Genomic DNA, 27,489 nt, shown 5'->3' with positions numbered 1-27,489 from the left:
GGAACTCCATTTCCATTAATTTGTAGACAAGGCTTGGGGCTTTGAACTTGTTAGTTTAGATTAAGGTAAACTGCTGCTATCTTATCCTACCTTTATCCTAAAAATTCCTCTTTGTGCTGTTGTGACATCATTGAACTGTTGGCCTTCAGTGGTGTTAGTAATATGAGCATTATCTTAGTATGTATAATTTGGAATAATTCTTTACTTTGGCTTTAAAATAATGTTTCAACTCTTAGGGGTGCCTGGCTGGCTCAATTGGTAGAGCGTGCGACTCTTGATCTTGGGCTTGTAAGTTCGAGGCCTACGTTGGGTGTGGAGATTACTTAAAAATAAAATCTTAAGGGGCGCCTGGGTGGCTCAGTCGTTAAGCGTCTGCCTTCGGCTCAGGTCATGATCCCAGGGTTCTGAGATCGGCCCCACATCAGACTCTCTGCTCAGCGGAGAGCCTGCTTCTCCCTCTCCCACTCCCCCTGCTTGTATTCCCTCTCTCGCTGTCTCTCTCCCTGTCAAAAAAATAAATAAAAAATCTTAAAAAAGAATGTTTCAACTTTTAAAGTAGTAACTCTGAACCTTCCTTTGTTTTCATAGGGAGCTGTTTGGACCATGAAATTTTCTCACTGTGGCCGATTACTTGCCTCAGCTGGACAAGACAATGTAGTGAGAATATGGGCTTTAAAAAATGCTTTTGACTATTTCAACAATATGCGAATGAAATACAATACCGAAGGTATTTTGATTTACTTGTGGGCTTTAAAACTCTAGAGACATCTGGCATTTTTACATTTTAGGTATAATGATGCCCTCTTCTCTGGCAACCATTTGCAGCAACCACTATTTTTAATAATGGCCACAAACCTAAAAGTAGGACAGAAGTCAACACCAAAAAAGCATCTATATCCCATGGAAAACGCTACCATAGAGCTTTTGACTTTATCCCTTTTGAAGTATAGTGTAGAGTTTAATTCATCAGCTGTTGAGAACAAAGTCACTTGGTTTCCCCTGACAACCTTTAGGTCTCTCTTGGGTTTAAATGAAATAACCTGATTAATTTAGAAAAAGAATGAGGAGAATAATATCCATCCAGTAAGTAAAGAAAAAAGGAGACCCAGCCATGAAAAGGAAATGTGATTTGTCAGTGCATCAGAGGTATATGAAAAAAGGTTAAATGGCAAAGAGAAACCTCAGAATGTGATGTATGTACACCATGATTACAACTATGTAAAATATTTCTGTATATTGGTAACTTACCAGAAAAGCATGTGGAATTGATAAAAATAAGAGCTTTATATTTACGGGATTCTTCTCTTATAATTATTTAACTGTAATAAATTTTCTCCACAAACCCCTCCCTTCCACTCCCATCCTCACCCTAGCCAACTAAGGCTGAAACCAGGAAGTTAAGGGATGGGAGAAAGAATAGGTGGCCATGGGCTGGAGTATAGAGTATATTTGAATTACCAATTTGAGGAACATAGAAATCTGGGGAGATCCACTAAACTGGCAAATGAGGCCCTGTATACTTTAGTGGCCCTGTGGGTATTGCTTGCATTTTGTTATAATACATAACTGAAGATGATAATGGGTTGGCAAAAACTTAAACTATGTTTACAGTACTTTTTTTTTATTGCCCTGCCTAGAGCAGAAAGACTATTTTCAGTGGCCCTTGAGAGTTCTACCACCCCAGACCCTTTATTGTTCATCTTGTTTGTATTCACTATGAATAATGAAGATTTTAACAATATTTTATTAAATTGACAATATGGTTATTTTTTATCATTTTTATCATAAAGATTTTACGATAAAAATGATAAAAACCGTTATTTTGGTGCCCAAAGAGTTAATGCCTTACTTATTTAGAAAATGTGTTTTTTTCAGAATGTTACATTGTATGACTATTAATTAGGTGTTCCTGTGTCATTATTTCTGATTGATGTTTTGTGTGTGTGTACATACATGCTTTTTTTTATAATTATTATTTTGTTTTTAGGACGTGTGTCCCCGTCACCTTCTCAGGAAAGTCTGAATTCATCAAAGTCTGATACAGATACAGGGGTATGTTCAGTATTTTATAGTTACTCTTGTTAAGTACTATAATTTGATTTATTTACCATGAAATACCTTATTGTCTATCAGAAATTACAGTTACATGAAAGCAGTTAATTAAGATACATTACAAACAAGAGGTTCTTCTATTAGAATTGGTAGATGAAAAACTGTGATATTTAAAAGCTCTCATACAGTGCATGATACTACTCCAGCTACCAAACTACTAATGTAAACTTAAATAAAACAAAATCCCTTCCCCTCAAATCCATGTTACAATTTAAAAAAATACTGGATACTGAATAAGGAGTGAAGAAGGAAAGAAAAGATACAGAAATATTTTAATTTTTCCATCTTCTTGGTTTAATAAATGCTTTATCACAGTTTCAGGTAGTTTAAAATATCTGAATGGTTTTCCTTTGGTCTGATAGCTGGAAGGTTAAATAATTTAACACCTAAAAAGCAAACTGGAGAATATAATTCTAAGCTGTCCCATGTGCTTTTTGTGTATTGATCTAGACAGTGGTGATGTAAACAAAGAACCTAAAATGTCCACCTGCTCAACAGTATTTTCCTGAAATTTCATTGTCTCTATAGTATTTGACACTAATGTTTCCCTACTCTAAACGTATTCCTCTCAGCTTTCTGTGGTTCTCTTTTTCCTGTTCTCTTCCTACACCTTTGCTGTCTCTTCCTCTTTCTCCCACTTAAATGGTGCTGTTTTTCAGAGTTGTGTCCTTGACCATCCTTATTTGACATACTCATTCGTTGCCTCCAGTCCTGAATTGGCTTTACCTTCATAATTCTTGTTTCCTTTGAGAATAGCTTAATGGTTTTTAAACAAGAATAAGATCTTATTGGGCATGCTACCCTTTTCACATAACAGTATATATAGAATCTCTCCATCAGTGTATTCAAGCACATCGGCTAATAGTCTAAAACTGAACTCCCTCAACAAATGTTTTTTGAGTGCCTGTCACATGTGCCAGATACTGCTAGCTTCTGCAAAGTCAGATGAGACATAGTCTTTGCCCTCAGGGACTATGCTGACTGGTGGAATAGATATATCCACAATTCTAGTACTGGATGGTAATATTCTACAGTAGGTACTACACAAGTATAGGAGTTATCCCAACAAATCAGAGCGTGAAGAAAATGTTCCTGGAGGCTTTGTGTGTGAGCCAGGAGTTAACTGTGTGAGACAAGGAAGGAAGGAGCTCATCAGAATGAACAGCCAGTGCAAAGTCCTGGAAGCTGAAACGGCATGGCATGTTAATGGTGCTGCCAGAAGTTCCATGTGGCTGGAGCAAAGCAGGCATGTGTGAGAGTTGGAGGAGAGGTAGGCAGGATTTGGATTTTAAATGGCCTTTTGTGTTAAACCAAGACATTTGGACTTTGTCCTGTAAGCTGCAGGGGAGGGGGGAGGGGGCTTTGAGGGGTTTCAATCAGAAGCTTAATTAAAATTTCAGATTTTTGTTTCAGGAAGAGCATTCTGGTAAACACTGTAAACGATCGATTAGATGGGGGCTCCAGACTAGAGACGGGGAGACCACTTAAGAGGTTATTAACCCAGGAGAGAAACGGTACTTTGAATATGAAGCAGTGGGTCTAGAAACCATAATGATGAGCTGAATTTGAGAGACGTGGAAGAGGTAGGGTCTCTGGCACTTGGTGACTGACTAGCTGGGGTGGCAGGTGAATAGCCTACTACAATCCACAGCTGTCTGGCTTGAGTAACTGGTTAGATGTTAATGTTCACTCATGGCAATATTTTTATTACCTACCCACAACCCTGCTTCTCTCTTTGAGCCTTTAATGGCATCACCATCCATAAGTTACTTTTTTAACTTTGTCAGAAAATACTCCATTACTTTTTTTCCTTACATACATATCAAATGAGTTATAAATTTCTGTCCACTTGCCTCCACCTACAAATGCCCTTGGAATCTGTCCCGTCATTCTCCATTGTCACTCACATTATCTAGGCCCTCAACATTCATTGAGATGTTTGCTGTAGCTTCCTAATTGCTTTTTCTGTCTCCAGTCTCTACCCAATTTATTTTCTATGCTGCCACCAGCTTTTTTCCAAAATCCAGATCTGATGCCATTTTGTGGTTTAAAGTCTTTTGCTGGCTCCTTGTCACCTATAGAATAAGGCCCTTTCTGATATTGCCTCATCTTACCCTTTTTTTAAAAAAAAAATTTTATGATAGTAAATGCAAATTTTTTTAAAAAGATATTACCTATTTGAGAGTGAGAAAGAGAGACAGAGAGAGCACGATTGGGGGGGAGGGGCAGAGGGAGAAGCAGACTCCCCGCTGAGCAGGGAGCCTGAGGTAGGGCTAGATACCAGGACCCTGAGATCATGACTTGAGCCGAAGTCAGATGCTTAACCTGACTGAGCCACCCAGGAGTCCCCACATCTTACCTTTTTAACTCAGTTCTAATTCCCTGGTGCCTATGCATCCCACTCACCATGCTGGACATAGGTCTGTACCCTAACCATTCTTTCACTTCCATGCCTTTGTGCTGTTTGCTTTGCCCACATGGCCCTCCCTGTCCCCTTTTCTCACTGGGCAGAGCCCTATTCATCTTTCAAGATTCAGTTCAAAAAGAAAAAAAGATTCAGTTCAAATATCTTATTTTCTCTTAATATTTTCCCTGAATCAGGCAGGCAGAATTGTTCCTCATTTATGTTCCGACAGAACGTTACAGGTATTTTGACACTGATACTACTTACCATGTCTTCTTTGGCAATTTATCTCATTGGCTAGACTCTGGGCTGATTTAAAGCAAAAAACAGTACTTCACAGATTTTAGTGTCCTTGGAACCTAACCCCATGCCTGACTATGGTGGGCCTGAATCAGTGTTGAATTCCTGCTTCTGGGCCTTTGTTCCTATCCTCCTTATCTGGATGCCTGTAATCTCCCTTCTTCCTGTTCAGAGCTTGCCCATTCTTCAAGGCCCACTTCCTCCATAAAGCCTTCATTGACTAATGTAGCGGTAAAAATTTTAACCACTTTGCTTTGGGGAAAAGGGTTTGCTTTTATTAGTTTAATTCACCATAAAGCTTCCAGGCATTAATTATTATTAAAAACAGGAACTATTTGTACCATCTTGTATTATGCTTATTTCAACAGTCCTACTAACAGATTGTTTTATATATTTTTTAAAGATTTTATTTATTTTAGAGAGTGCGAGTGGTGGGGAGGAGCGGAGGTACAGGGAGAGAGAGAATACTAAGCCAACTCCAAGCTGAGCTCAGAGCCTGATGCGGGCCTCAATCCCAGGACCCTGAGATCATGACCTGAGGTGAAATCAAGAGTTGGAAGTTCAACTGACTAAGCCACGCAGGCGCCCCTCTACTGACAGATTCTTAACTACGTCTATCCACCCCACCTCATCCCCAAAAAAACTTAAGTAACTCCCAATCTTGTTTGAATACAGGCCTTTTATTTATGTATTTATTAAGATTTATTTATTTATTTGGGGGGCACCTGGGTGGCTCAGTCATTTAGCATCTGCCTTTGGCTCAGGTCATGATCCCAGGGTCCTGGGATGAAGCACTCATTAGGCTTCCTGCTCAGCAGGGAGTCTGCTTCTCCCACTCCCCCTGCTTGTGTTCCCTCTCTTACTGTGTCTCTCTCTGTCAAATAAATAAATAAAATCTTTAAAAAAAAGGATTTATTTATTTGAGAGAGCGAGCGTGCGAGTATGTGGGGTGGAAAGGGGCAGAGGGAGAGGGAGAAAGAAACTCAAGCAGACTGAATGCTGAGCCTGGAGCCCGACGCGGGTCTCGATCTCACAACCCTGAGACCACGATGTGAGCCAAAACCAAGAGTTGGACGCTCAACCAACTGCATCACCCAGGTGCCCCAAATACAGGCCTTTTAAATGAGGAGCATAGCAGTTCTTTGATACAAAAAGTAGTGACCCCTGGAGTACTGAGCTTTTTTCCTGTAGTAGTTGAGTATCATATCTGTTGTTTTCTAGAATAGATTGGTATTTCTTTTGCTTTTGTCATTTTGATTGGGGATGGTTAGAAGCGGCCTCTGTTTCATATGCCTTTGGATTATGGTATCTGGTATTACCTTTGAACCTAGTGCTAGCTATAGTGAGGGGCAGTGTATACAGTGTAGTTTATTTATTTATTTTCCTGATGTGTGTGTTCTTTTTTTCTTTTCTTATGATAGTGATATATTTATCTCTTTTGAACTACATCCTCAGTCTTGTTAGCATTCATGTAAAATAGAGTACCTAAAAGTACCTATAGTACAGTTGGACATATAGAGTGACACACCCAAGATCCCTAACTTATTCATTGGTCATGCCAAGTATTTTCCGTATGTGTGTGTGTGTGTGTGTGTGTGTGTGTATGAGGCCTTCATAGAAAAATACTGAATACCTAAAGAAGCCATTAGACTCAGGGGCTTATATATGATTTTTTTTTTAAAGATTTTATTTATTTATTTGACAGAGAGAGACACAGCGAGAGAGGGAACACAAGCAGGGGGAGTGGGAGAGGGAGAAGCAGGCTTCCTGCAGAGCAGGGAGCCCGATGCGGGGCTCGATCCCAGGACCCTGGGATCATGACCTGAGCCGAAGGCAGACGCTTAACGACTGAGCCACCCAGGCGCCCCCTTATATATGATTTTAACAAAGAGTGGTAAGTTTGTGGAGAAGTGACAAGAAAAAAAGGAGTGGGGTTGGGCTTTAGGGGCAGTAAATTGTGACCAGGTAAAAACATTGGGGGAAACTAATGGAGAATAAGGATTACTTAGTACTATCTCCAGAGGTAAGATTTATTTTCCCCTCCTGGCAAGGAAGAGCTGAAAGGGAGATACTATCACAAAGAGAATTTCATTTTCTGCTTTTAGGAAGAAGCAGGGAGGGCAGAGACTTTTTCTTGGTTCTGTTTCTTCTCAGTTGCCTTCAGCTCGAAATAATCTTTATGTAAAGGGAATATTTTGGGGTGACACAGTCTGATCTCCTTCAAGATTATTAGAATCTAAAACTTGGATGAAAGGAGTTAACTATAAGGGGTGAGAGGTAATTTTTGTGAAATTGTACATGTACAGCATTTTATTAAAAACGCATTGAGGGGCACCTGGGTGGCTCAGTTGGTTAAGCGTCCAACTGTTGGCTTCAGCTCATCATGATCTCAGGGTCGTGAGACCGAGCCCTGCATCAGGTTCTGTGCTCAGCGGGGAGTCTGCTTGAGATTCTCTCCCTGTCCCTCTGCCCTTCCCTCCACCCCGCACGCATGCACACACGTGTTCTCTCTCTCTCTCTCTCAAATAAATAAATCTTTAAAAAATAAATAAAAAATATGCTTCCAGGGGCGCCTGGGTGGCTCAGTCGGTTAAATGTCTGATTCTTGGTTTTAGTTCAGGTCATGATCTCATGGGTGGTGAGATCAGGCTCTGTGCTTAGAGGGGAGTCTGCTTGAAGATTCTCTACCTCTGCTACTCCCCTCATGCATGTGTGCACTCTCTGTCTCTGTCTCTAAAATAGATCTTTAAAAAATATGCATTGAGGGGCGCCTGGGTGGCTCAGTTGTTAAGCGTCTGCCTTCGGCTCAGGTCATGATTCCAGGGTCCTGGGATCGAGTTCCGCATCGGGCTCCCTGCTCCGCGGGAAGCCTGCTTCTCTCTCTCCCACTCCCCCTGCTTGTGTTCCCTCTCTCGCTGTGTCTCTCTCTGTCAAATAAATAAATAAAATCTTTAAAAAAAAAAAAATGCATTGATTTAGATTTGGGTCAGTCAACAATTATGAACATTTCTACCATGTGTTAGGCACTGAAAATATAAAGATGCAATGGACAGTTCATGGCAAGGAGCTCTGCATGGGGAAAAACAGGCATCCATGATGATAATATATGTCCAAAGCAGAATTAAGTATCATTTTCCCTAGATAACCCCTCCTTTGATAGTGTACTTGATGTCAGTTAACACCCATACCATATACGGAGTTAGAAACTGATCACTTTTTACTCCTCTCCCTTCAGCATTTGCTTACAAAATCCCGCCCACTTGATCTTAGAAATGTCTTTGGAATCTGGCCATTCCTTTCATTTCCACTGCTGTAATCTGGGCCTTTGTATCTTACTTGGACCATGATAGCTATTCTCCCAGATTCCAATCTTTCATCTTCATTGCTAACAGAACTACTTTCCTATAAAACACATCTAATCATGTTCCTTTCCTGTTTAAGCACTGTTTTTGTTTCTCTCTTTTTCCTATAGATTTATTTTTTTTTAAAAGATTTTATTTATTAGAGAGAGAGAGCACAAGCAGGGGGAGCAGCAGAGGTAGAGGGAAAAGCAGGGTCCCATCAGAGCAGGGAGCCCGATGTGGGACTTCATCCCAGGACCCTGGGATCATGACCTGAACTGAAGGCAGATGCTTAACTGACTGCCACCCAGGCGCCCTTCCTATAGATTTAGTCCAAATTCCTTAGCATGGCTCAGTCTTGCAGAGATCTCATTGTTATTTTTCACCCTTCCCTCTCACAAACCTTATATTCTGAGCCACTCAGTTGTTTATTGTTACCCCAATAAAAATGTCAGACCCTTTGTTGATTGCATGTATTTACATATACTATTCCCCTTTGCCTGGCCAATTGGTTTAAGACTCAAGTCTCCTCACTGAAGCATTTCTTCCTTCACCCAGTGCGTAATTATTCGTATGCTCCCTCACTGCCCCCATGGTATTTTGCTCATATTTCTGCTAAAGGCACTTAGTATACTACATCAATTTATGTAACAACAGCTAACATTTTATGAGCCCTTACTCTGTGTCATGTACTTTGCTTAAGTACAACTTATATCTTATCTCATTTTACCTCACAATAGCCCTGATACTGTTGTGAGGTGGTACTGTTAAGAGCCCTATTTTACAGATGAAGAAGGCTTAGGAATGTCAAGCAACTCACCAGTTTCACACAGTTGGTAAATACAGCGTCAGAATTAGAACCCAACTCTGATCTGTCTTTGGAAAAACTTACGCTGTTAATCATTATGCTCCACTAGTTGGCATTGTAAGGTCTAGCACGGTGTCTTCGTTTAGTCCACAAATATTAACTGAGTGCCTACTATGTATTAATCGCTGTTCTAGGAAATTGAGGATACATAGTAGTGAACAAAAGCGACAAAAATATCTGTTGTTATGAAGCTTAAGTTTTTGTAGTGGGAGAGAAGCAAAGTAAGTTTTGTAATATATTAGAAGGTGATAAGTTACATGGATAAAAATAAAGCAGATAAAGTGGGTTAACAGGGAGTAAAGGTGGATAAGCAAAGCTTTACCCAGAGGTTGTCATTTGAGCAAAATCTGAAAGAAGTGAAGGAGTGATCATATGGCTGTCTGAAGGGAGACATGCATTCCAGGTAGAGGGAATGGCAAGTGAGTTCTGGTGTGTTCAAGAAATGGCATTATGGGGGGGAATGGGTGAAGTAGGTGATGGGGATTAAGGAGTGCACTTGTGATGATTACTGGGTGATATATGGAATTGTTGAATCCTTATATTGTGCACCTGAAACTAATATAACACTGTATGTTAACTAACTAGAATTAAAATAAAAACTTAAAAAGCCAAAAAAAAGAGAGAGAGAGAGAGCATTGAGGCCTTAGTAGCCAGTGCTGGTGAGCAAAGGAGAAAGTAGAAAGTGAAGTCACAGGGGCACGTGGGTGGCTCAGTTGGTTAAGCCTCCCACTCTTGATTTTGGTTCAGGTCATGATATCAGGGTCGTGAGATCAAGCCCCGTGTCAGGCTCCGCGCTCAGTGCAGAGTTTACTTAAGATTATCTCTCTCACTCTCCCTCTGCCCCCCATCTTTCTCTAAAAAAAAAGAATGAAGTCACAGAGGTGTGGATGGGGCAAACAATGTGTAAGCCATTACAAGGACTTCAGCTTTTACTCTGAGAGAGATGGAAGCCAGTGGAGGGTCTTTGAACAGAGAATGACATAATCTGACATATTTTAAAAGGTTCATTCTGGCTTTTAAATACTGAGACTAGATAATTAGAAACTAAGAAATGTCTTATTTATTTTGTTATCTCAACTAACACAGTATCTGGTATATAGTCAGTGCTAATAAATATCAAAAGGCTTACAAGTTTTCATAGCAGTCCAACTTTAAAATGACTTTTTTTAGGGGTGCCTGGGTGGCTCAGTCGTTAAGCGTCTGCCTTCAGCTCAGGTCATGATCCCAGGGTCCTGGGATCGAGTCCCACGTCAGGCTCCCTGCTCAGCAGGAGCCTGCTTCTCCCTCTCCCACTCCCCCTGCTTGTGTTCCCTCTCTCGCTGTGCCTCTCTCTGTCAAATAAATAAATAAAATCTTAAAAAAATAAATAAGTAAAATGACTTTTTTAGGTGTGCTAATAGCATAGTAGTTATATTTAAAAGAGGGCTTATTAGTTAGAAATACATAAAGAGTATTTACTGGTAAAATCAATGGTGTTTAGATCTTGCTTTAAGTGCTCCAGCAAAAATAAGCACATACGTAAAAGTGGGAGGATTGCTAAAACAAGATGAGTAAAATACTCATAACCATTAAAGCAGGTGATGGATGTATTGGGTTTGTTCTACCATTTATTACATTATTCTACTTCTGTGTATATTTGAAATGGTCATAATAAAGTTGTATATATGTTTATATAGAGACATGAATATATATTTTTATATAGAACTAGATCTCTCTAGATGTAGGTATCTGTTTATAGAGATGTATACATATAGATAAAATGCATAACATTTTGGTGATTCTACCTTTAATAATTCTACCTTTAAAAATCTATCATAAAGAAGTAATCAGATAGGGGTACCTGGCTGGCTCAGTCAGTAGAGCAAGGGACACTTGATCTCAGGATCCTGAGTTGAAGCCCCACCTTAGGTGTAGAGCTTACTTTAAAAAGAAAAAAGGACTGGTGCCTGGGTGCCTCAGTTGGTTAAGTGGCTGCCTTTAGCTCAGGTGGTGATCCCAGGGTCCTTGGGATCCAGCACCAGGTCAGGCTCCTTGCTCAGCCGGGAGTCTGCTGCTCCCTCTGCCTCTGCCCTTCCCCACACTCGTGCTCACGAGCACCTGCGTGCTCGCGCCTGCACGCACGCGCTCTCTCTCAAATAAATAAAATCTTTTAGAAGAAAAAAGGAAATAATCAGATAGGCTTGAGGAAGTAAATAAAAAGATTTTCATCTTAGTATTCTAACGATAGCTAAAATTTAAACAACTAAAATTTTTAATAGTTGGAAAATAAAAACTATGGTATAATTCTTGAGGTAGAATACTATGCAGTCCTTAAGTTGTTTTCAAAGACTATTTAATGACATTAAAAATATTCAAAATAAAATGTGAAGTGAAAAAATCAGAATGGAAAAATTGAATACAATATTATCCCAGTTTTGACTAAAAATATCTAAATATTTATAGATTAAAATTTCAAAGAAATACACTAAATTTGGGGTGCCTGGCTGGCTCAGTCAGTAGAACATGTGACTCTTGATCTTGGGGTTCTGAGTTCAAGCCCCACGATGGGTGTAGAGATTACTAAAAAAATAAAATCTTTGGGAAAGAAAAGAAATATACTTAAATTATTACTAGTAGTCATCTCTAGGTGGTGGGATTTTAGGTCTTTTTTTTTTTTTTTACTCTTCTCTGTACTTCTAAAATTTTCTTTATTTTTCTTTTAAGATTTTTACTTATGTATTTGACAGAGAGAGATTGAGAGAGGGTGAGCACAAGCAGGGGGAGCGGCAGGCAGAGAGAGAGGGAGAAGCAGGCTCCCCGCTGAGCAGGGAGCCTGATGTGGGTCTCGATTCAGGACCCCAGGATCATGACCTGAGCCAAAGGCAGATGCTTAACCAATTAAGGCACCCCTAAAATTTTCTTTAGTAAACATACCTGCTTTTATTAAAACAAATAACAGAAGATACTGTCAAAGACTCCAAGTTTAAAACCTTTTGACCATAATACCCTTTATATTAGGATAAATAAATAATAAAATAGACATAAAGATTCATGTTCCAGGATGTTCATTGAATTGCTGTTTATGCTAGCAAAAAATGGGAAGTGTCTAAATGACCAATCAATTGGAGAATGATTAAATTATGGCATATTGATATGCAGCTAGTAAATGTTTTCAGAGAGTGAATTACTGAAAATGCTCATAGTATAATAGAAAGGAAGATACTGAATCGTGTGTGATTTAAATTAATATTTCTTAAAAAATGAAAGATAAGGGGCGCCTAGATGGCTTAGTCGTTAAGCGTCTGCCTTCGGCTCAGGTCATGATCCCAGAGTCCTGGGATCAAGCCCCGCATCGGGCTCCCTGCTCAGCAGGGAGTCTGCTTCTCCCTCTCCCACTCTCCCTGCTTGTGTTCCCTCTCTCACTGTGTCTCTCTCTGTCAAATAAATAAAATCTTTAAAAAAAAAAAGTGAAAGATGAAGGCAGTCATAATGTTAGCAGATTATTGTTTTAATTTTAGTTTTTCTACTTCCTGTGCTTTCTGAATTATCTACACTGGCCATGTATTTATAATCAAAAAGATGTATTTAAGTATTTTGAAACAAAATATAGAGTACAAGGACAAGAACATGGATGTTTGAGGAGAAAAATAAGATCTGGAATCACTGCTAGAGGAATGATGCTGAGGACTTCATGAAATGTAAATGATTATTAAAAGGTTGAATTTTATGCAATAGGTCAAGCCTGTTTAGTTTTGTGTGTTCCAGCTGTGCTCACTAGGCTGGGAGTACAAGTAGAGGCCCGAGCCGTAGTCCTCTAGGATTAGGAGTGCTTGGCAAAAGGTCAGGGCATCTTGTAGCTGCTCTGCCTCCACAGTGGATATGAAGATATTTTTCTACACTGTAAAGTTTTAGGCAAATAGTAGTGGTATTTCTTACCTGTGCCATGCTCCTGGCCTAGTTCAAGCCCTCCTTATTCTTATTTACACTTACTGACTGCTCTTCTGCCTCCACTCTTTCTCCCTGCCATCTTTTACCTTACTGCCTAGCTTTCTTTTTCTAAAGCACCAGTCACGTAGTGTTGTTCTTTCTTTTCAGAAGCCTGTGCTGGCTCTCCATTGCCTTAGAATATCTGAACTTTTAAGCCACAAATGCGAGGCCCCTTATCTGGTCTCAAAGTACCTTTCCGCCCTAATCCCCTGGATATCTCCATACACCTTTTTCCTGGTCCCCATCATCCTACCTATCCTTCCTTAAATATGCAGGGCTTATTAGCTAACAGCTCCGTATTTTTGCTCATGCTACATTCTCTAAAACGTTTGAGGGACAATCTTTGGACTTAGAGTTGTGTTTCTGCTTTGGTTCTGCTGTTTACAGGTGGCTGTGTGAGCTTTAATATGTTATTTTGATCTCTTTGAGTCTCAGGTGTTTTTCTTAATTTCTTCATCTCCATAATGTTACTACCTACCTGACAGAGTTGTTAGGATTCATTCAGATAATGAATACAAAAGCATGTTGTAAACTAAATGCATGGCACACACGTATGGCATTATTTTCTACCTACCTCTGTCAGGATGCTTTTGACTTCAAATAACAGAAATCCAACTGAAAATGGCTTAAACAATGAGGAAGCAAGTCTGGAGGTAAGGCGGTTCCAGGGTTGGTTAATTCAGCAGCTCAGTAGTGTCATCAGGGACACAGGGTTCTGCCAGCCTCCTGCTTTGCTCTTCTTTGTCTGTTGTTCTTAGGTTTGTTCCCCTCATGGTAGTAAGATGGCAACTAATCTTAGGTGTCACACAGACAGCAATGTTCAGAGGAAGGAAAGAAGAACATCCCTGTAGTATGCCCCTTTTTAAGAGTGAGGAAATCTTTCTGGAAGCCTCTCCCCTGTCTCCACGCCCCACGCCCCAATAAACTTTCCGTCATGTCTAATTGAAAAAAATTATAGCACATGCCCCTGCCTAAACCAATCATCACTGGGAAAGGGAATGAGCTCATTTTGATTAGCTCAGACCAATCATGATTCACCCCCTGGTGCTGGCTCCCACCCCTCCGGAAGGAGCAAATGCTCAGAAAAGGACAAAGTAGGAGCTTTGTTAGCGAGGGAAAGATTGTGATCGCACAGTCTTCAGGGATGATCCTGGTTTATTGCAACAAGGAGGTGAATGAGTGATGATAAGTTGTACATTCATCGTAAAGGGGAGTTTATTTTTGGTAGATCAAGATTTCAGTCAGGCAGCATACAAAATGATGAGAGAATTGATGGGGTGGGAAGAGTATGAAGCTTTTGTTTTTCTAGTTTTAACATTTGTCTTTATATCTAAATAGGTATGCAGTGGAGCTGATGAAGACCCTGATGATAAAAATGCACCATTTCGGCAGCGGCCGTTTTGCAAATATAAAGGACACACCGCTGATCTCCTTGATCTTTCATGGTCTAAAGTAAGAAATTCTTACTTGAAGAGTGTATTAATTCTACGTAACTATGACTTTAGGATAAAAACAAATGTTTTGTTTTTCAAGTGTTTGAATGGTTATATATACTTCATGGGAGTTAGCTACAAAGTAATTGGTTAAAAGAGGAGCAACATCAAGTTAGACTAATAAAATGTTTATATTAACAGCTTCTGTCTGGATCTGTCTATATACTTGTACTTTTTGCTTCTTTATAAAGTAATTTTGCAGAGTAACTGTTCTTGCATAATGGATATGACTTCAGCTACAATGCTGAAGTCTGATCTATATAATCAAGACTGCTTTGGCTAATCTCCTATATTTATTAAATCATTAAGTTTAACAATATATGACTCTTTGATAAGTCATCACTTTGTTTTTTTTCCCCTTAGAGCAAAATTATTTCAGAAGTAGAAATACTTCTGTTTTGCCACCGAACAAATATCTTAGCAGTTTTGCAGAAATTTAAAGAGATACTTTAAATTTTATTTAAGGCATTTGAAGCATGAAGCAGTGTTTGAAATTCCTGCATAATACCGTACACTGCCTTTGTGTCAACATTTTTCAGTAATCAGGGTCCTGGGATTGAGCCCTGTGTCAGCTGGGAGTCTGCTTGAGGATTCTTTCCCTCTCCCTCTGCTCCTCCCCCCATGTACACAGGCAGCACACACGAGTGCTCCCTCTCGCTCTAATTAATTAATTAATTAAAAGCAGGTATACCACATAAAACATGCTTTTACAACTAGCCCCAAATATCATATATTTACCAGTGCAGCAACATACCCAAATCAATATTTGCACTTAGTATTTAACATCTTTGTGCCTCAGTGTTCTCATTTGTAAAAGGGGATAATAATGTACCTACCTCATAGGATAGTGGGGCTGACTCTTGGTTTCAAAAAATTAAGAACAATTTTTAGCACATTGCAAGTACTCAATAACTGTCATCATTGCTTTGATTTGTTTATCACCTTTAGGCATAACAAAGAATACTGGGGTCTCATTTGTGTTTCCTCATTCAATGTAACTCATAGTTCTCCTTAAATAGATTATGCTGAAAAGTTAAAGAACTTCTGCCAGCTGGAAACTTTTGACAGATAGATGTTTGGTTCCTGGGTGATGGGCCATCACAGTGCCTAAAGCAGTTACACTACCCTCTTCTAGCTTTTGAAAATTCTATGATGTATTCTGAGATGTTTGATGATTTCTCTTCTCTCATTTTCTTGCCTTGGATGTGACAGGTGTACAATAACTTTTCACTTCCATGCTGCATTATAGGATAATCTTTCTGAAGGCATTTTAAGTGACAATTAGGGAATTTGTGTGAGTTAAAATTCACCAGTGTTGCCAACGTCAGAATAACTGAACTGAAGTGACAATCAAATGAATGGATGCCTTATATTCATAGCCTAGTTTCAGTATATGGGGACTATAAAAACTAAGGCACACCTTAGTCCTCTCTTGGTGCTTAGCAGATTTCTTTTGACCTAGATCATAAGATTATCCTAAATTTAGAACAGGTAATATAAAAGAAGTCTTAGAATCGAAGAAATATGGTATGTAACTGGGAAAAAATGCAGTCTTCCAAGTGAATTGGATAATCTTTTTGTTCTTTCTGATGCTAGGTATAACAATAGTAACAAAACTGTTGAGATACTGAAAGAACTGAAAGTTTGCTTTTATTGTGCAAGTAGTGTGTTTTCATTGGGTGATAAAATGATCAATGTCAATTTCTCTATAGAACTACTTCCTGCTTTCTTCTTCGATGGATAAAACGGTCAGGTTATGGCACATTTCCAGAAGAGAATGCCTTTGCTGTTTTCAACATATAGATTTTGTCACTGCCATAGCTTTCCATCCAAGAGTAAGTAATTGTTTATATATTTTTTATTAGACTGTAAGGAAGGTGAAGGAACCTGGTTTCTCTGGAGGGCCATGGGACTACAGGAAAAAAAATTAACAGCACATAGTTAAGCACAACTTAGGGTGCCTGGGTGGCTCAGTTCGTTAAGCGACTGCCTTCGGCTCAGGTCATGATCCTGGAGTCCCTGGATCAAGTCCCGCATCGGGCTCCCTGCTCGGCAGGGAGTCTGCTTCTCCCTCTGACCCTCCCCCCCTCATGTGCTCTCTCTCTCATTCTCTCTCTCAAATAAATAAATAAAATCTTTAAAAAAAAAAAAGAACAACTTAATTTAGTCTTTCGCTTTACTTATGTATGTATTTATGTATGTATTTATTTTAAAGTAGGCTCCACACCCAGCATGGAGCCCAGTGCGGGGCTTGAACTCATGACCCTGAGATCAAGACCTGAGCTGAGATCAAGAGTTGGACTCTTGGGGCGCCTGGGTGGCTCAGTCGTTAAGCGCCTGCCTTCGCCTCAGATCATGATCCTAGAGTCCTAGGATCGAGCCCTGCATCGGGCTCCCTGCTCAGCGGGGAGCTTGGTTCTCCCTCTCCCACCCTCCCGCTTGTGTTCCCTCTCTCGCTGTGTCTCTCTCTCTGTCAAATAAATAAATAAAATCTTTTAAAAAAAGGAAAAAAAAAAAGAGTTGAAATCTTAACTGACTGAGCCACCCAGGTGCCCCTCATTTTTTTTTTTTTAAGAGTGATTTATTTATTTTGAGAGAGAGAGGTACATGAGCGCGAATGGGGGGAGGGGAGAGGGAGAGAGAGACTCTCCAGCAGACTCCCCACTGAGCACAGAGCCGGACAATGTGCAGCTCAATCTCACAACCCTGAGATTGTGACCTGAGCTGAAACCAAGAGTCAGATGCTCAACCAACTGAGCCACCCAGGAGCCCCTTAAGCATCTGACTCTTGATCTCAGCTTGGGTCTTGATCTCCAGTTTGTGAGTTTAAGCCCTACACTGGGCTACAGGCGTGTAGCCTACTTAAAGAGAAAAGGAAATATTCTGCTAATCTGTATTAGAACTGGAAATGTTATAGTCTAACTCTAAGAATGAAAAGCCATCCCAAATCTTTAATAAGATGTGCAGGGTATAAATAAAATAATGTATCATAGTAAAGATGAGAGGTTGGAGATGGAAGAAGAGGAGACAGCAGGTGGATAAATAGGGAAGCATATAGGCAAGAATAGTGGGAGGGTTGGGGTGGGAAGAGACAAAGATGGAAAGGTTGAAAGAGGCAAAGACCAAAATTCATTACAAGGTATACTGAATTCCTATTTAATGTCTGGAAATGGAAATACTGTTTTGGGGGGTTTTTTTGGTTTTGGGGGGTGTTGTGGGTTTTTTATTTGTTTTGTTTTGGTTTTTTTTGTTTTGTTTTAGTGAGCTCTGCACCAAATGTGGGGCTTGAACTCACAACCCCAAGATCAAGAGTCACACGCTCTACTGACTAAACCAGCCAGGCACCCCTGGAAATATTGTTAATCGTGAGATCCATCTTAATTAGTTTTCAATGTAGAAAATCCCTCAATATCTTTCCTCTGAAAAGGAAGTGTTTCATATAATTTCAACCAAAGGATAAAAATTCATCTTGGAATTGCTGACCTATCTTATGTTCTTGTAGGATAGAGCCACCAAATGAGTAAGGCTAAATTAATTTTTGCTCTTTGTAACTATAAGCGCAAGAGAAGTCCCATGCTGGTGCTGCTCCACTAGCTAGGTTGAAATAAGTGGAGGACTTGAGCTGACCTACCTTACCCTCCCCCATGTTGTTGTATAAATCCTATTTCTATTCATGTCCTTATCTCTGTATGTTAAACACCCACTGCCATGTTAATGCAACATTTTAGTTATATTCACATTTCTTCCTCTTTTTCCCCAGATTAAGAGAGAAGAATGACATTTTTCCCCCCTCAATATAATTTTCCTCCCTGGGCAGGCTTATAATATAGACAGTAATTTTGAACCCTTAGGAGACTTTGGTTACGAACTTTGGCAAATTAAAAATGCTTAATCTATGCTGATACCTTATCAGTTTTGACCATCAAGCTTTTTGAGGCTTCTTTCTGAATAACACTCCCATCCTGTCAGCCAAGGATGCAGCAAAAGAATGGCTTTACTCCTGTCAGCAACTGTGAGCAAAATCCTTCCCTCACCTCTATTTTAACTATAATGTGTCAGGGTGGAGAGAGGTATTAGGTTGTGATAGTTATCTATGTAGTACTTTATTATTAAGGTTCCTGTTTTGTCAGTAGTTTTTCTATACTTATATTTGGTTTTATTTTGGAAACTGAAAAGCCCTAATTCTAAAATTCTGTAGATCCGAAGGATTTTTAAGAGGGGCTAGGAAAGGATGGTGTGGTGTTAACGTTTTCTTAGGAAACATGACTCTATTAAATAATGTTATCTGGAAGGAAGGAAGCAGAATTACAAAAGAAATAGCAAAATGAAGATAATACATACACACACACGTATGCATGTATGTAAATAAAATTCTGAATTGTAAGACCAACATGAAGTTATTTTTACTTGTTCTGCTCTTCTTCTGGTAATCATTAAGTAGAACCTACTACACCATAGCCATAAGAATGTCCTTTCTGTGTAGGCTGTCCTTGACAGGCTTCAGAGGTGAGGAAGAATGATAGTCTTGAGCAGAGAAGAGAATACTTCTTGTTTTGGCACCCCAATTATTTTAATTCTTTCTTTTTTTTTAAGATTTTATTTATTTATTTGAGAGAGAGAGAGCATGAGAAGGGGGAGGGTCAGAGGGAGAAGCAAGCTCCCTGCTGTGGGAGATTCAGGATGCAGGAGATTTGGGATGTGGGACATGTAGGACTTGGATGCATGCAGGACTCAGATGTGGGGCTCGATCCCGGGGCTCGATCCCGGGGCTCGATCCCGGTACTCCAGGATCATGACCTGAGCCGAAGATAGTCGCTTAACCAACTGAGCCACCCAGGCGTCCTTACTCTTAATTCTTATGTTATCAAAAATTAGACCAGCTTAGGTGATCATTTTTGCAACATATACAAATATTGAATCATTATGTTATATACCTGAAACTAATATAACATTGTCAATGATATCTCAATTAAAAAAAATTAGACCAGCTTAGTGGTATGCGTGGTTTAGTGTATAGCAGGGTTTCTCACCCTTTGTACTGTTGACATTTTGAGCTGGATAATTCTTTGTTGTAAAGAGAATAAAGTCTGTCCTGTGCATTGCAGAATGTTTAACAGGGTTCTTGTTCTCTACCCACTAGATGCCAGTAACATCCCACCCCCAGTTGTGACAGTCAAAAATGTCTCCAGACTTTGCTAGATGTCCCCTGTGGGGCCAACTTGCCCCCTGTTGATAAACCCCTGCTTTGGGATTGAGAATTTGAATATTGAAGCAATTTCCTACTGACATGATGTCAAAATTCCCACAAAATAACTGGTTCTGCGGGCTAATCGGCATTAGTCTTTTATCCAAGTATTACGTGGATCCCAGAGGAAGATATGGATAAATGTATCATTACAGGATAGTTTTTCCCAAAGCATGTTCCTTGAAGGTGCTAGCCCTGCTAAGTGTTCTTACCGATTCCCTCCCAACCACAGCACCCACCCACCCACCCCCCAAAAAGGTCCCTGGTTATATAAGTTGGAAAATGCTACCTACTTTATTCCTCTTTTGGAGATTGAGAATGCATGTTAAGTGAGAATCCTCTTTAACTTTCTGTAACCCAGAATCTCTCAAACTTACTTGAACCATTCTCCTACACAACCATTCTCCAACACATTATCCATTAACATCCATACCTTGGGAAAAGCAGTTTAAGGATATGATAAAGTAATTAGAAAGTCATTTTTCCAAAGTGAATACTGAAGTTTCCAATTGTTATTTTTCATGAATAAAATACTGCTTGCTTGGGGGCGCCTGGCTGGCTCCATCGGTAGAGCACGTGACTCTTGATCTCCTTGGGGTTGTGAGTTCAGGCCCCACGGTGGGTATAGACATTACTTAAAAATAAAATCTTGAAGAAGAATATTTCATAAATGGGATCTACATATTTTAAACATTATTTCTAATGGGCTTTATGTTTTGATTTGCTAATGAATTTTTCTTGATTTGGTAAAATGAGAGCTTTCTCTTTTGCAACATTTTTAGGATGACAGGTATTTTCTAAGTGGGTCATTGGATGGAAAGCTCCGTCTTTGGAACATACCTGACAAAAAAGTCGCTTTGTGGAATGAAGTAGATGGTCAAACAAAATTGATCACAGCTGCAAATTTCTGTCAGAATGGCAAATACGCCGTGATTGGGACATACGATGGCAGATGTATTTTCTATGATACAGAGGTAAATGATTATCTAGTGTAAATTACATAATGGAATACTTAGCAGTTTCATATAAGTTAGTGTATCCTCTCTGGGCATTACAAATTGGGGCAAATAATACTATGCCTGTCTGCAAGTTGGATCAGATGATCTTTGAGGTTCCTTCTAATTCTCATATTTTAAATTTGTGATTTCTTTTTAGCATTTGAAATACCACACACAAATACATGTCCGATCTACCAGAGGACGCAACAAAGTTGGAAGAAAAATTACTGGCATTGAACCTTTACCCGGAGAAAATAAGGTACTAAGTATTCAAAACCATCTCTCTTTACGCTATATATAGACTCCCGAAAATTCTTACTGTCTTGGCTTAAGAATATATTTTCTCTCATGTGGAATACAGCCTTCTAGTTTTGAGGTATATTCTCTCTGTGTGTGTAATACCCTTTCTGATTATACCTTAACTTAGATAAAAAGATGGTATTTTTAACTTTTCTTTTGATTTCTTTTTAGATACTGGTAACCTCAAATGACTCCAGAATCAGACTATATGATCTTAGAGATTTGTCACTGTCCATGAAGTATAAGGGTTATGTCAACAGTAGCAGCCAGATCAAAGCAAGTTTCAGGTAAATTGGCAATGAGAAATTCCCAAAAGAGATCAGAATATTTCTCCTCTACTCCCATATTTTCTTTGATCTATGCCTTATGTTTATAGGGTGTTTTTCGTTTCTTTGCACTTTTACAACTGATTGCTCATGTTATGTTATCATCATGCAGTCCTTACCTTATCCACCTGTTTAGTAGACAGAGTTGGAATTGCCCCTATTCTGCAGACAAAGAAACCAAGACTCAGAAAATGAAGTAATTTGTCTAAAATCACTGGTAGTTGCAGAGTTGGGATTAGAAGACTCACTCCCGGCTCTCTGGCATTCATGCTTTTGTACTTCTATGTCAGCTTTCTAAGAGGAAACTTACCTGCCACCCACCCATGGTCTTTATCCTTTTAGGTACTGAAGCTAATAAAGCATTTTAACACCCTAAAGTTCAGTATCCTGTATTTACACCTTTACATAACATTATTATTTGAACTCTTTTTTTTTTAATTTATTTTTTTTTTTTAAGATTTTTTTTTTTTTTTTTTTTTATTTGAGAGAGAATGAGAGAGAGCAAGCACATGAGAGGGGGGAGGGTCAGAGGGAGAAGCAGACTCCCTGCCGAGCAGGGAGCCCGATGCGGGACTCGATCCAGGGACTCCAGGATCATGACCTGAGCCGAAGGCAGACGCTTAACCAACTGAGCCACCCAGGCGCCCTATTATTTGAACTCTTAATTTGGGGTCTGGAGGCTCTCCTGAAATAACTGCCTCTTCTTCCTTATAACCCTCTTTCTTCAGCCCTTTTCTTAACGGTTCTCCTTTCTTCTTGAATTACCCAGTAATTACTGAGAAATTTAATTGGTAACGTGTTCTCCTTCTCTGTTTAATCTCTTAAGTAGGCGGTTTCTCCCTGTGTGGGTTAACTAGCAGCACAGTTATCTACAGCTTTAATGAAAATCCTTGTGCCTCTGGGCTCCATGTCAGACCTGCATGTTCAGAACCTCTGGAGTGAGACTAGGAGTCTATATGTCAACAAGCTCTCTTGGGTGTTTCCTTATGTATTTTAAAATAGGAAGCGCTGATAAGAGGGAAACCTAAAAAAAAAAAAAAATCCCAAAACTGAGTTTTTTCTTTCTTTCTTTCCCAAATTTAGCCATGATTTTAGTTACCTCGTTAGTGGCTCAGAAGATAAGTATGTTTATATCTGGAGTACTTACCATGACCTCAGCAAGTTTACTTCAGTCAGGAGAGATCGTAATGATTTTTGGGAAGGTATTAAAGGTAAGTAAATGCCCACTTCTGTGTGTCTTCTAAGTGAATAAAGTTAATGTGGAGATGTATTACAAGTAAATTTGTATAGGCATTATTTCAGACAGACAGTTTGGCAGTTATAACCACTCTTGCTTTGTATTTGGCTTTGATTTTTCTGTACCAAGGAAGAACTTGTACAGGCATGCCTCATTTTAATTAAGGTGTGTACATTGTTTTTGTAGACCTAATTCTATTGCACACTAATTGACTACAGCATAGCATAGACATAATTTTTATACATGCACTGGGAAACAAAAATTCATTTGACTTTATTGCAATATCCGCTTTTTTACAATGATCTGGAACAAAACCTGCAATATCTCTGAGGTATGCCTGTATGTAGTATATTTTTTTTAGCATAAATTTTTGGATTTTAAATAGTTCTTAATTACTTATGTGTTAATTTTAAAGGATATTAGCTTATAGCATACACTATTGTATTTTTTGCATATGATACTTTCTGTGTTGATGTTTAGAATCGAATTTATTAGTTATCCTGAAGTAAAATTTTTTTTCCCCAGCACATAATGCCGTTGTTACATCAGCCATCTTTGCTCCAAACCCAAGTTTGATGTTGTCTTTGGATGTACAATCTGAAAAATCAGAAGGGAATGAAAAAGGTGAAGATGCTGAAGTTTTGGATACCATGCCCTCTGGTAGGTACTCATATTTTATTTGACCTACATTTTTTCTAGTGAGCACTTAGTAGCCTCATTGACCTACATTGGGTATTGTGAGGTTTTCATGTGTATGAAGAATATTTCTTGTTTACAACATAATTGTTGTGAGTATCCCTTTCTAAACATTTCAGTAACCTATTTCTTGCAAGTTTTACTTCATTTAAATCTACCTTCGAATTAAAAATGAAAATTTTGAAAGTTCATTTTTTTTTTTTAAGATTTTATTTATTTATTTGAGAGAGAGCACAAGCGGGGGTGGGGGGAGGCAGAGGGAGAAACAGACTCCCCGCTGAGCAGGGAGCCTGATGAGTGCTCCATCCCAGGACCCTGGGATCATGACCTGAGCCGAAGGCAGACACTTAACCAACTGAGCCACCCAGGTACCCCCATTATTATTATTATTTTTTTAAGATTTTATTTGAGAGAGAGAGATCATGAGCAGGGGAGGAAGGGTAGAGGGAGAAGCAGACTCCCACTGAGCAGGGAGCCCAGCGCGGGACTTGATCCCATCATGACCTGAGCTGGAGGCAGATGCTTAAATCGACTGAGCCACGCAGGCGCCCCAAAAGTTCATTTTTTTTTTTTATGGGCAGTTGTTCCCCTTGGAGAAATGCAAACAAGACATACAAATACAAAATTTCTTTATTATCTGTCTTCTCATAGACTGTCATTCTGAGGACGGAGACTTATTATGTCCTATATATTGTTGTAATGCCAGTGCTTGCCTGCATATAGTTGGTCCTAATAAGCATGTGTTGAACAAATGAATTAAACCAAATGAAAGTAGTGTCCTTTTCTTCTTGCCACAAACTCCCCAAGCCAGGGAAAGACCGGCTAAGACACGGTAAGTGGAAGTAAGCCTCAGAGAGGAGGAGAGTACAGGAGAATGAAAGGATTACAGGAGCAAGCTGGAAAAAAGAAACTGAGGGGCACCTGGCTGCCTCGGTCAGGGGAGCGTGCGACTCTTGATCTTGGGGTTGTGAGTTTGAGCCCCACTTTGGGTGTAGAGATTACTTAGAAAAACAAAAAATCTTGGGGGGGGGACTGAAAACTGGGGAAAAGGTGTAGGATCATTGGCATGTGACACAACAGCAGGCTTTCTATTCAACTTAAAAACTTTTTTTTATGCTTTTAAGGTATTATGAAGACAGATAATACAGAAGTTCTTCTTTCTGCTGACTTCACTGGAGCAATCAAAGTGTTTATTAACAAAAGGAAAAATGTATCTTAATTTGAAATGACATTTAAAATAAAAATATCAGTAAGTTTCTATATGTATTAGAACTGAAAAAAGTATAGTGTTTCAGGCTAACATCCTTTTTTTTTTTTTTTAATTTTTACTGGAAATTGTTCAAATATAATATATTTTTTGAGCGGCAGTGTTAATGATCTATAAACCCTGGACTGATAGACAGAAATGTGGCTAGAATAACATTGCCAAACGTTAGGCTTTATGTTTTGTTATATTTGTGTTTTTGTTATGTAATTGTGAACATGCACAGGTTTCTGCATGAAAATATATTAATATATTAATCACATGTGTGTGCCTTTTGGTTACATGCACTAAATCTAACAGAGTTAAATTATTTCAGTGGCCCTTTTGGCCTCTTACAGGGAGGGGGGGAGTCTTGTTTCTAGCTTAAACGATTTCTTTTGCACAAAACTTCATTTTTCAGAAAAGTGGTATTGACTGAGTTACTGTTTTGAAAATGTTATACAGGTTTTCAATAGGTCAACAACCATGTGTAAATGGTTTTTATAAATTTCTCAATTTGGGGACAAGATTTTTTTTTTTGTAGTCTAAATTGTGGACTTAAGATTCTTTTCTTTGTATGTATATATATAATCTTTCTTTCTTTCTTTTCTTTCTCCCTTTTCTTTTTTTTCTTTTCTTTTTTCTTTTTTTTCTTTTTTTTTTTTTTTTGCCACACTGGAGCACAATGTTTCTATGTAAAGAATTCTTTTCATTCTTTATCCATGAGCACCAGGCTTTGCTCACTTAAAAAAATTAAGCCACATTAAGGAGTGAGTCTTCTTTTTTACAACAATGTAAAAATGAACTGTTTACATTTTTTTAAAGCATTGTAGTTTTAAAAATTAAGCTGTTTTGTTTTGTGTTGTTGAATTTGAAAGCCTTTGTAAATATTGATATAATGTACCAATGAAATAACGTCAGGGGCAATGGAACCCTGATCATGTTGTTGATGGTTAGCATATGTTTCTGAAAATTGAATATGTATTATTAAAAGTTGGTCGCCAAACACTTGTTAAATATGTGACTTTATTTTCACATGACTTTGGTAAACTGAAGAATGTAAGAAAAACAAAGTCTTGTTTCATACTTTGATTTTTAGCAAGCAGAAGACCAGATTTTGGACCCCTAAGTTATAATGCATTAGCCACATGCCTTTAAGAAAAAATTTTTTTCTAATTCTAAAATGAACACTGCTAAGAGTTCATCTGTGTGCTTATGTGTTCTTTACTGCATTTGTTTTCGGTATCTGAGTGAGAAGCTGGGAAGCCATGATCATATCCTTATTAATCAGCATGGTCTTGGAGTGTTCTGGATATTCTAGTTCATTACGTATTGTTTGCCTTGGTTTCACCCCTATGCTGCTTTCCTCCTCTTGCCAGTGCTGTGCTCTCCCCCCTCTCTGTTCGCTCTTCTGTACTCTACCTGACACATGGAGTTGTTAAGCCATTGGCTCTGTAACCAGTCCGTTTCTTTAGTCTCAAGATCTGGCTGGCAAATGGATTGATCTAGTGTTTCAGAGAATTTGATGTCTTCAACTTTTTGAGGCAGCTTGGCTTTCAATGACTTCTGCCTGAAGACTTACAGTCTGCTGTGGTGCTAATCATTTCAATTGCGGATAATTGGGGCATTGCCATATGAATATTTCCTGATAGGTTTTATGCGCTTTCTGGAACCAAAAGGCAAAAAATAGTTGGGATGCAAGTTTGAGAGAATAATACTAACATTTCTAAGTTTAGTTTGTTTTTTTTTTTTTTTTAAGATTTTTTATTTATTTGCGAGAGAGGGAATGAGAGACAGAGAGCATGAGAGGGAGGAGGGTCAGAGGGAGAAGCAGACTCCCCGCTGAGCAGGGAGCCTGATGTGGGACTCGATCCCGGGACTCCAGGATCATGACCTGAGCCGAAGGCAGTTGCTTAACCAACTGAGCCACCCAGGCGCCCCTCTAAGTTTAGTTTTTAAAATGTTTGCTATCACGCAGATTTACAAGTCCGAAGGTGAATTTGAAAACATAGAATCAAGGTGTATACTAAGAAAAACTGATTAATATTTCTCCCTAAAATGAGTATTAGAAACTCACTATAATAAGTGGTGTGGAAAAAAGCACAGATTGTAGAATCAGATAAACTTAGATTTCGCTCCCTCTATTAGTACATTCCTTGGATAAGTTATTTATCCTATATTAATTTCCATTTCCTTATGTATAATATGAGAACACCTAACTGAAATTATAAAGATTTACTGAGAAATCATGTATGTATAAAGCTTGGTGCCTAGCAGGTAGGTGTTCTCAACAAATGTACATTTCTCACTGCCTTTCCCAAATCCCTGGGTGTCCTCTAGACCCTCTTCCCCCATAAAAAAGTATATAGAAGTGCTTTCTAGACATCTGAGATTTCATGGATGAATAGCCTTTTAGGGATTGACATAAGGCCCCAACCTTTTTTTTTTTTTTGCCAACTTGACACTTTAAACCATCTACCATCACCTCTTCAGAAAAGAGAACATTTTAATAGTTAAAAAAAAAAGTTAAGTACAATCTTACCATCTTAGAGCAGTGAACAATCAAAGTGAATAAACCTAGCTTTTGAAAAAAAAATTACCATATTCTCTTATTTTCCAATTTTTCCTTCTGTGTATTAAAAGCTCTTTGAAAAGTCATTTTGAGCTTTTTTTTCCCTCTCATTTACCTTAACTGGAATTAAAATATTAATCACTCAACATAATTTATCATGCCACTTTCTCTGATCTTCAAATGGTACAGCTGGGCAGTGACTTTTTATTCTTTGAAATATATGTTTAACAATATATTATCCCTCAGATCCCGATTTCAGTTGTGTAATTTTGAGAATCAGAGGGCAGATATCCCCACTCGTGGAAAAAAATCATCAGAATATTTTTTTAAGCATTTCAGTTATTTTTAATTAAAGAAAAACAGTCTTTTCCAAGGGTTAGAATATTTT

The 27,489-nt window shown here is 38.8% G+C and overlaps 1 protein-coding gene across 1 annotated transcript in view; it reads left to right on the top strand.

Annotated features, from left to right (window-relative positions):
• The window catches only part of WDR44 (WD repeat domain 44), a 75,450-nt gene extending 50,323 nt beyond the window's left edge, over positions 1-25,127 (top strand). Inside the window, exons 11-20 of the mRNA XM_032391394.1 lie at positions 589-727; positions 1,988-2,052; positions 14,330-14,443; positions 16,197-16,319; positions 20,512-20,703; positions 20,885-20,986; positions 21,199-21,314; positions 22,437-22,564; positions 23,116-23,250; positions 24,411-25,127. Of these exons, the coding sequence (XP_032247285.1) occupies positions 589-727; positions 1,988-2,052; positions 14,330-14,443; positions 16,197-16,319; positions 20,512-20,703; positions 20,885-20,986; positions 21,199-21,314; positions 22,437-22,564; positions 23,116-23,250; positions 24,411-24,505 (1,209 nt within the window). The 3' untranslated portion in view covers positions 24,506-25,127. The remainder of the gene's footprint in view (positions 1-588; positions 728-1,987; positions 2,053-14,329; positions 14,444-16,196; positions 16,320-20,511; positions 20,704-20,884; positions 20,987-21,198; positions 21,315-22,436; positions 22,565-23,115; positions 23,251-24,410) is intronic.
• Positions 25,128-27,489: the final 2,362 nt, after the last annotated feature.

Source organism: Phoca vitulina, unplaced genomic scaffold (assembly GCF_004348235.1).
Source record: "Phoca vitulina isolate PV1807 unplaced genomic scaffold, GSC_HSeal_1.0 scaffold62, whole genome shotgun sequence".
Lineage (NCBI taxonomy): Eukaryota > Metazoa > Chordata > Mammalia > Carnivora > Phocidae > Phoca > Phoca vitulina.
This window is presented reverse-complemented; position numbering and strand designations above follow the sequence as displayed.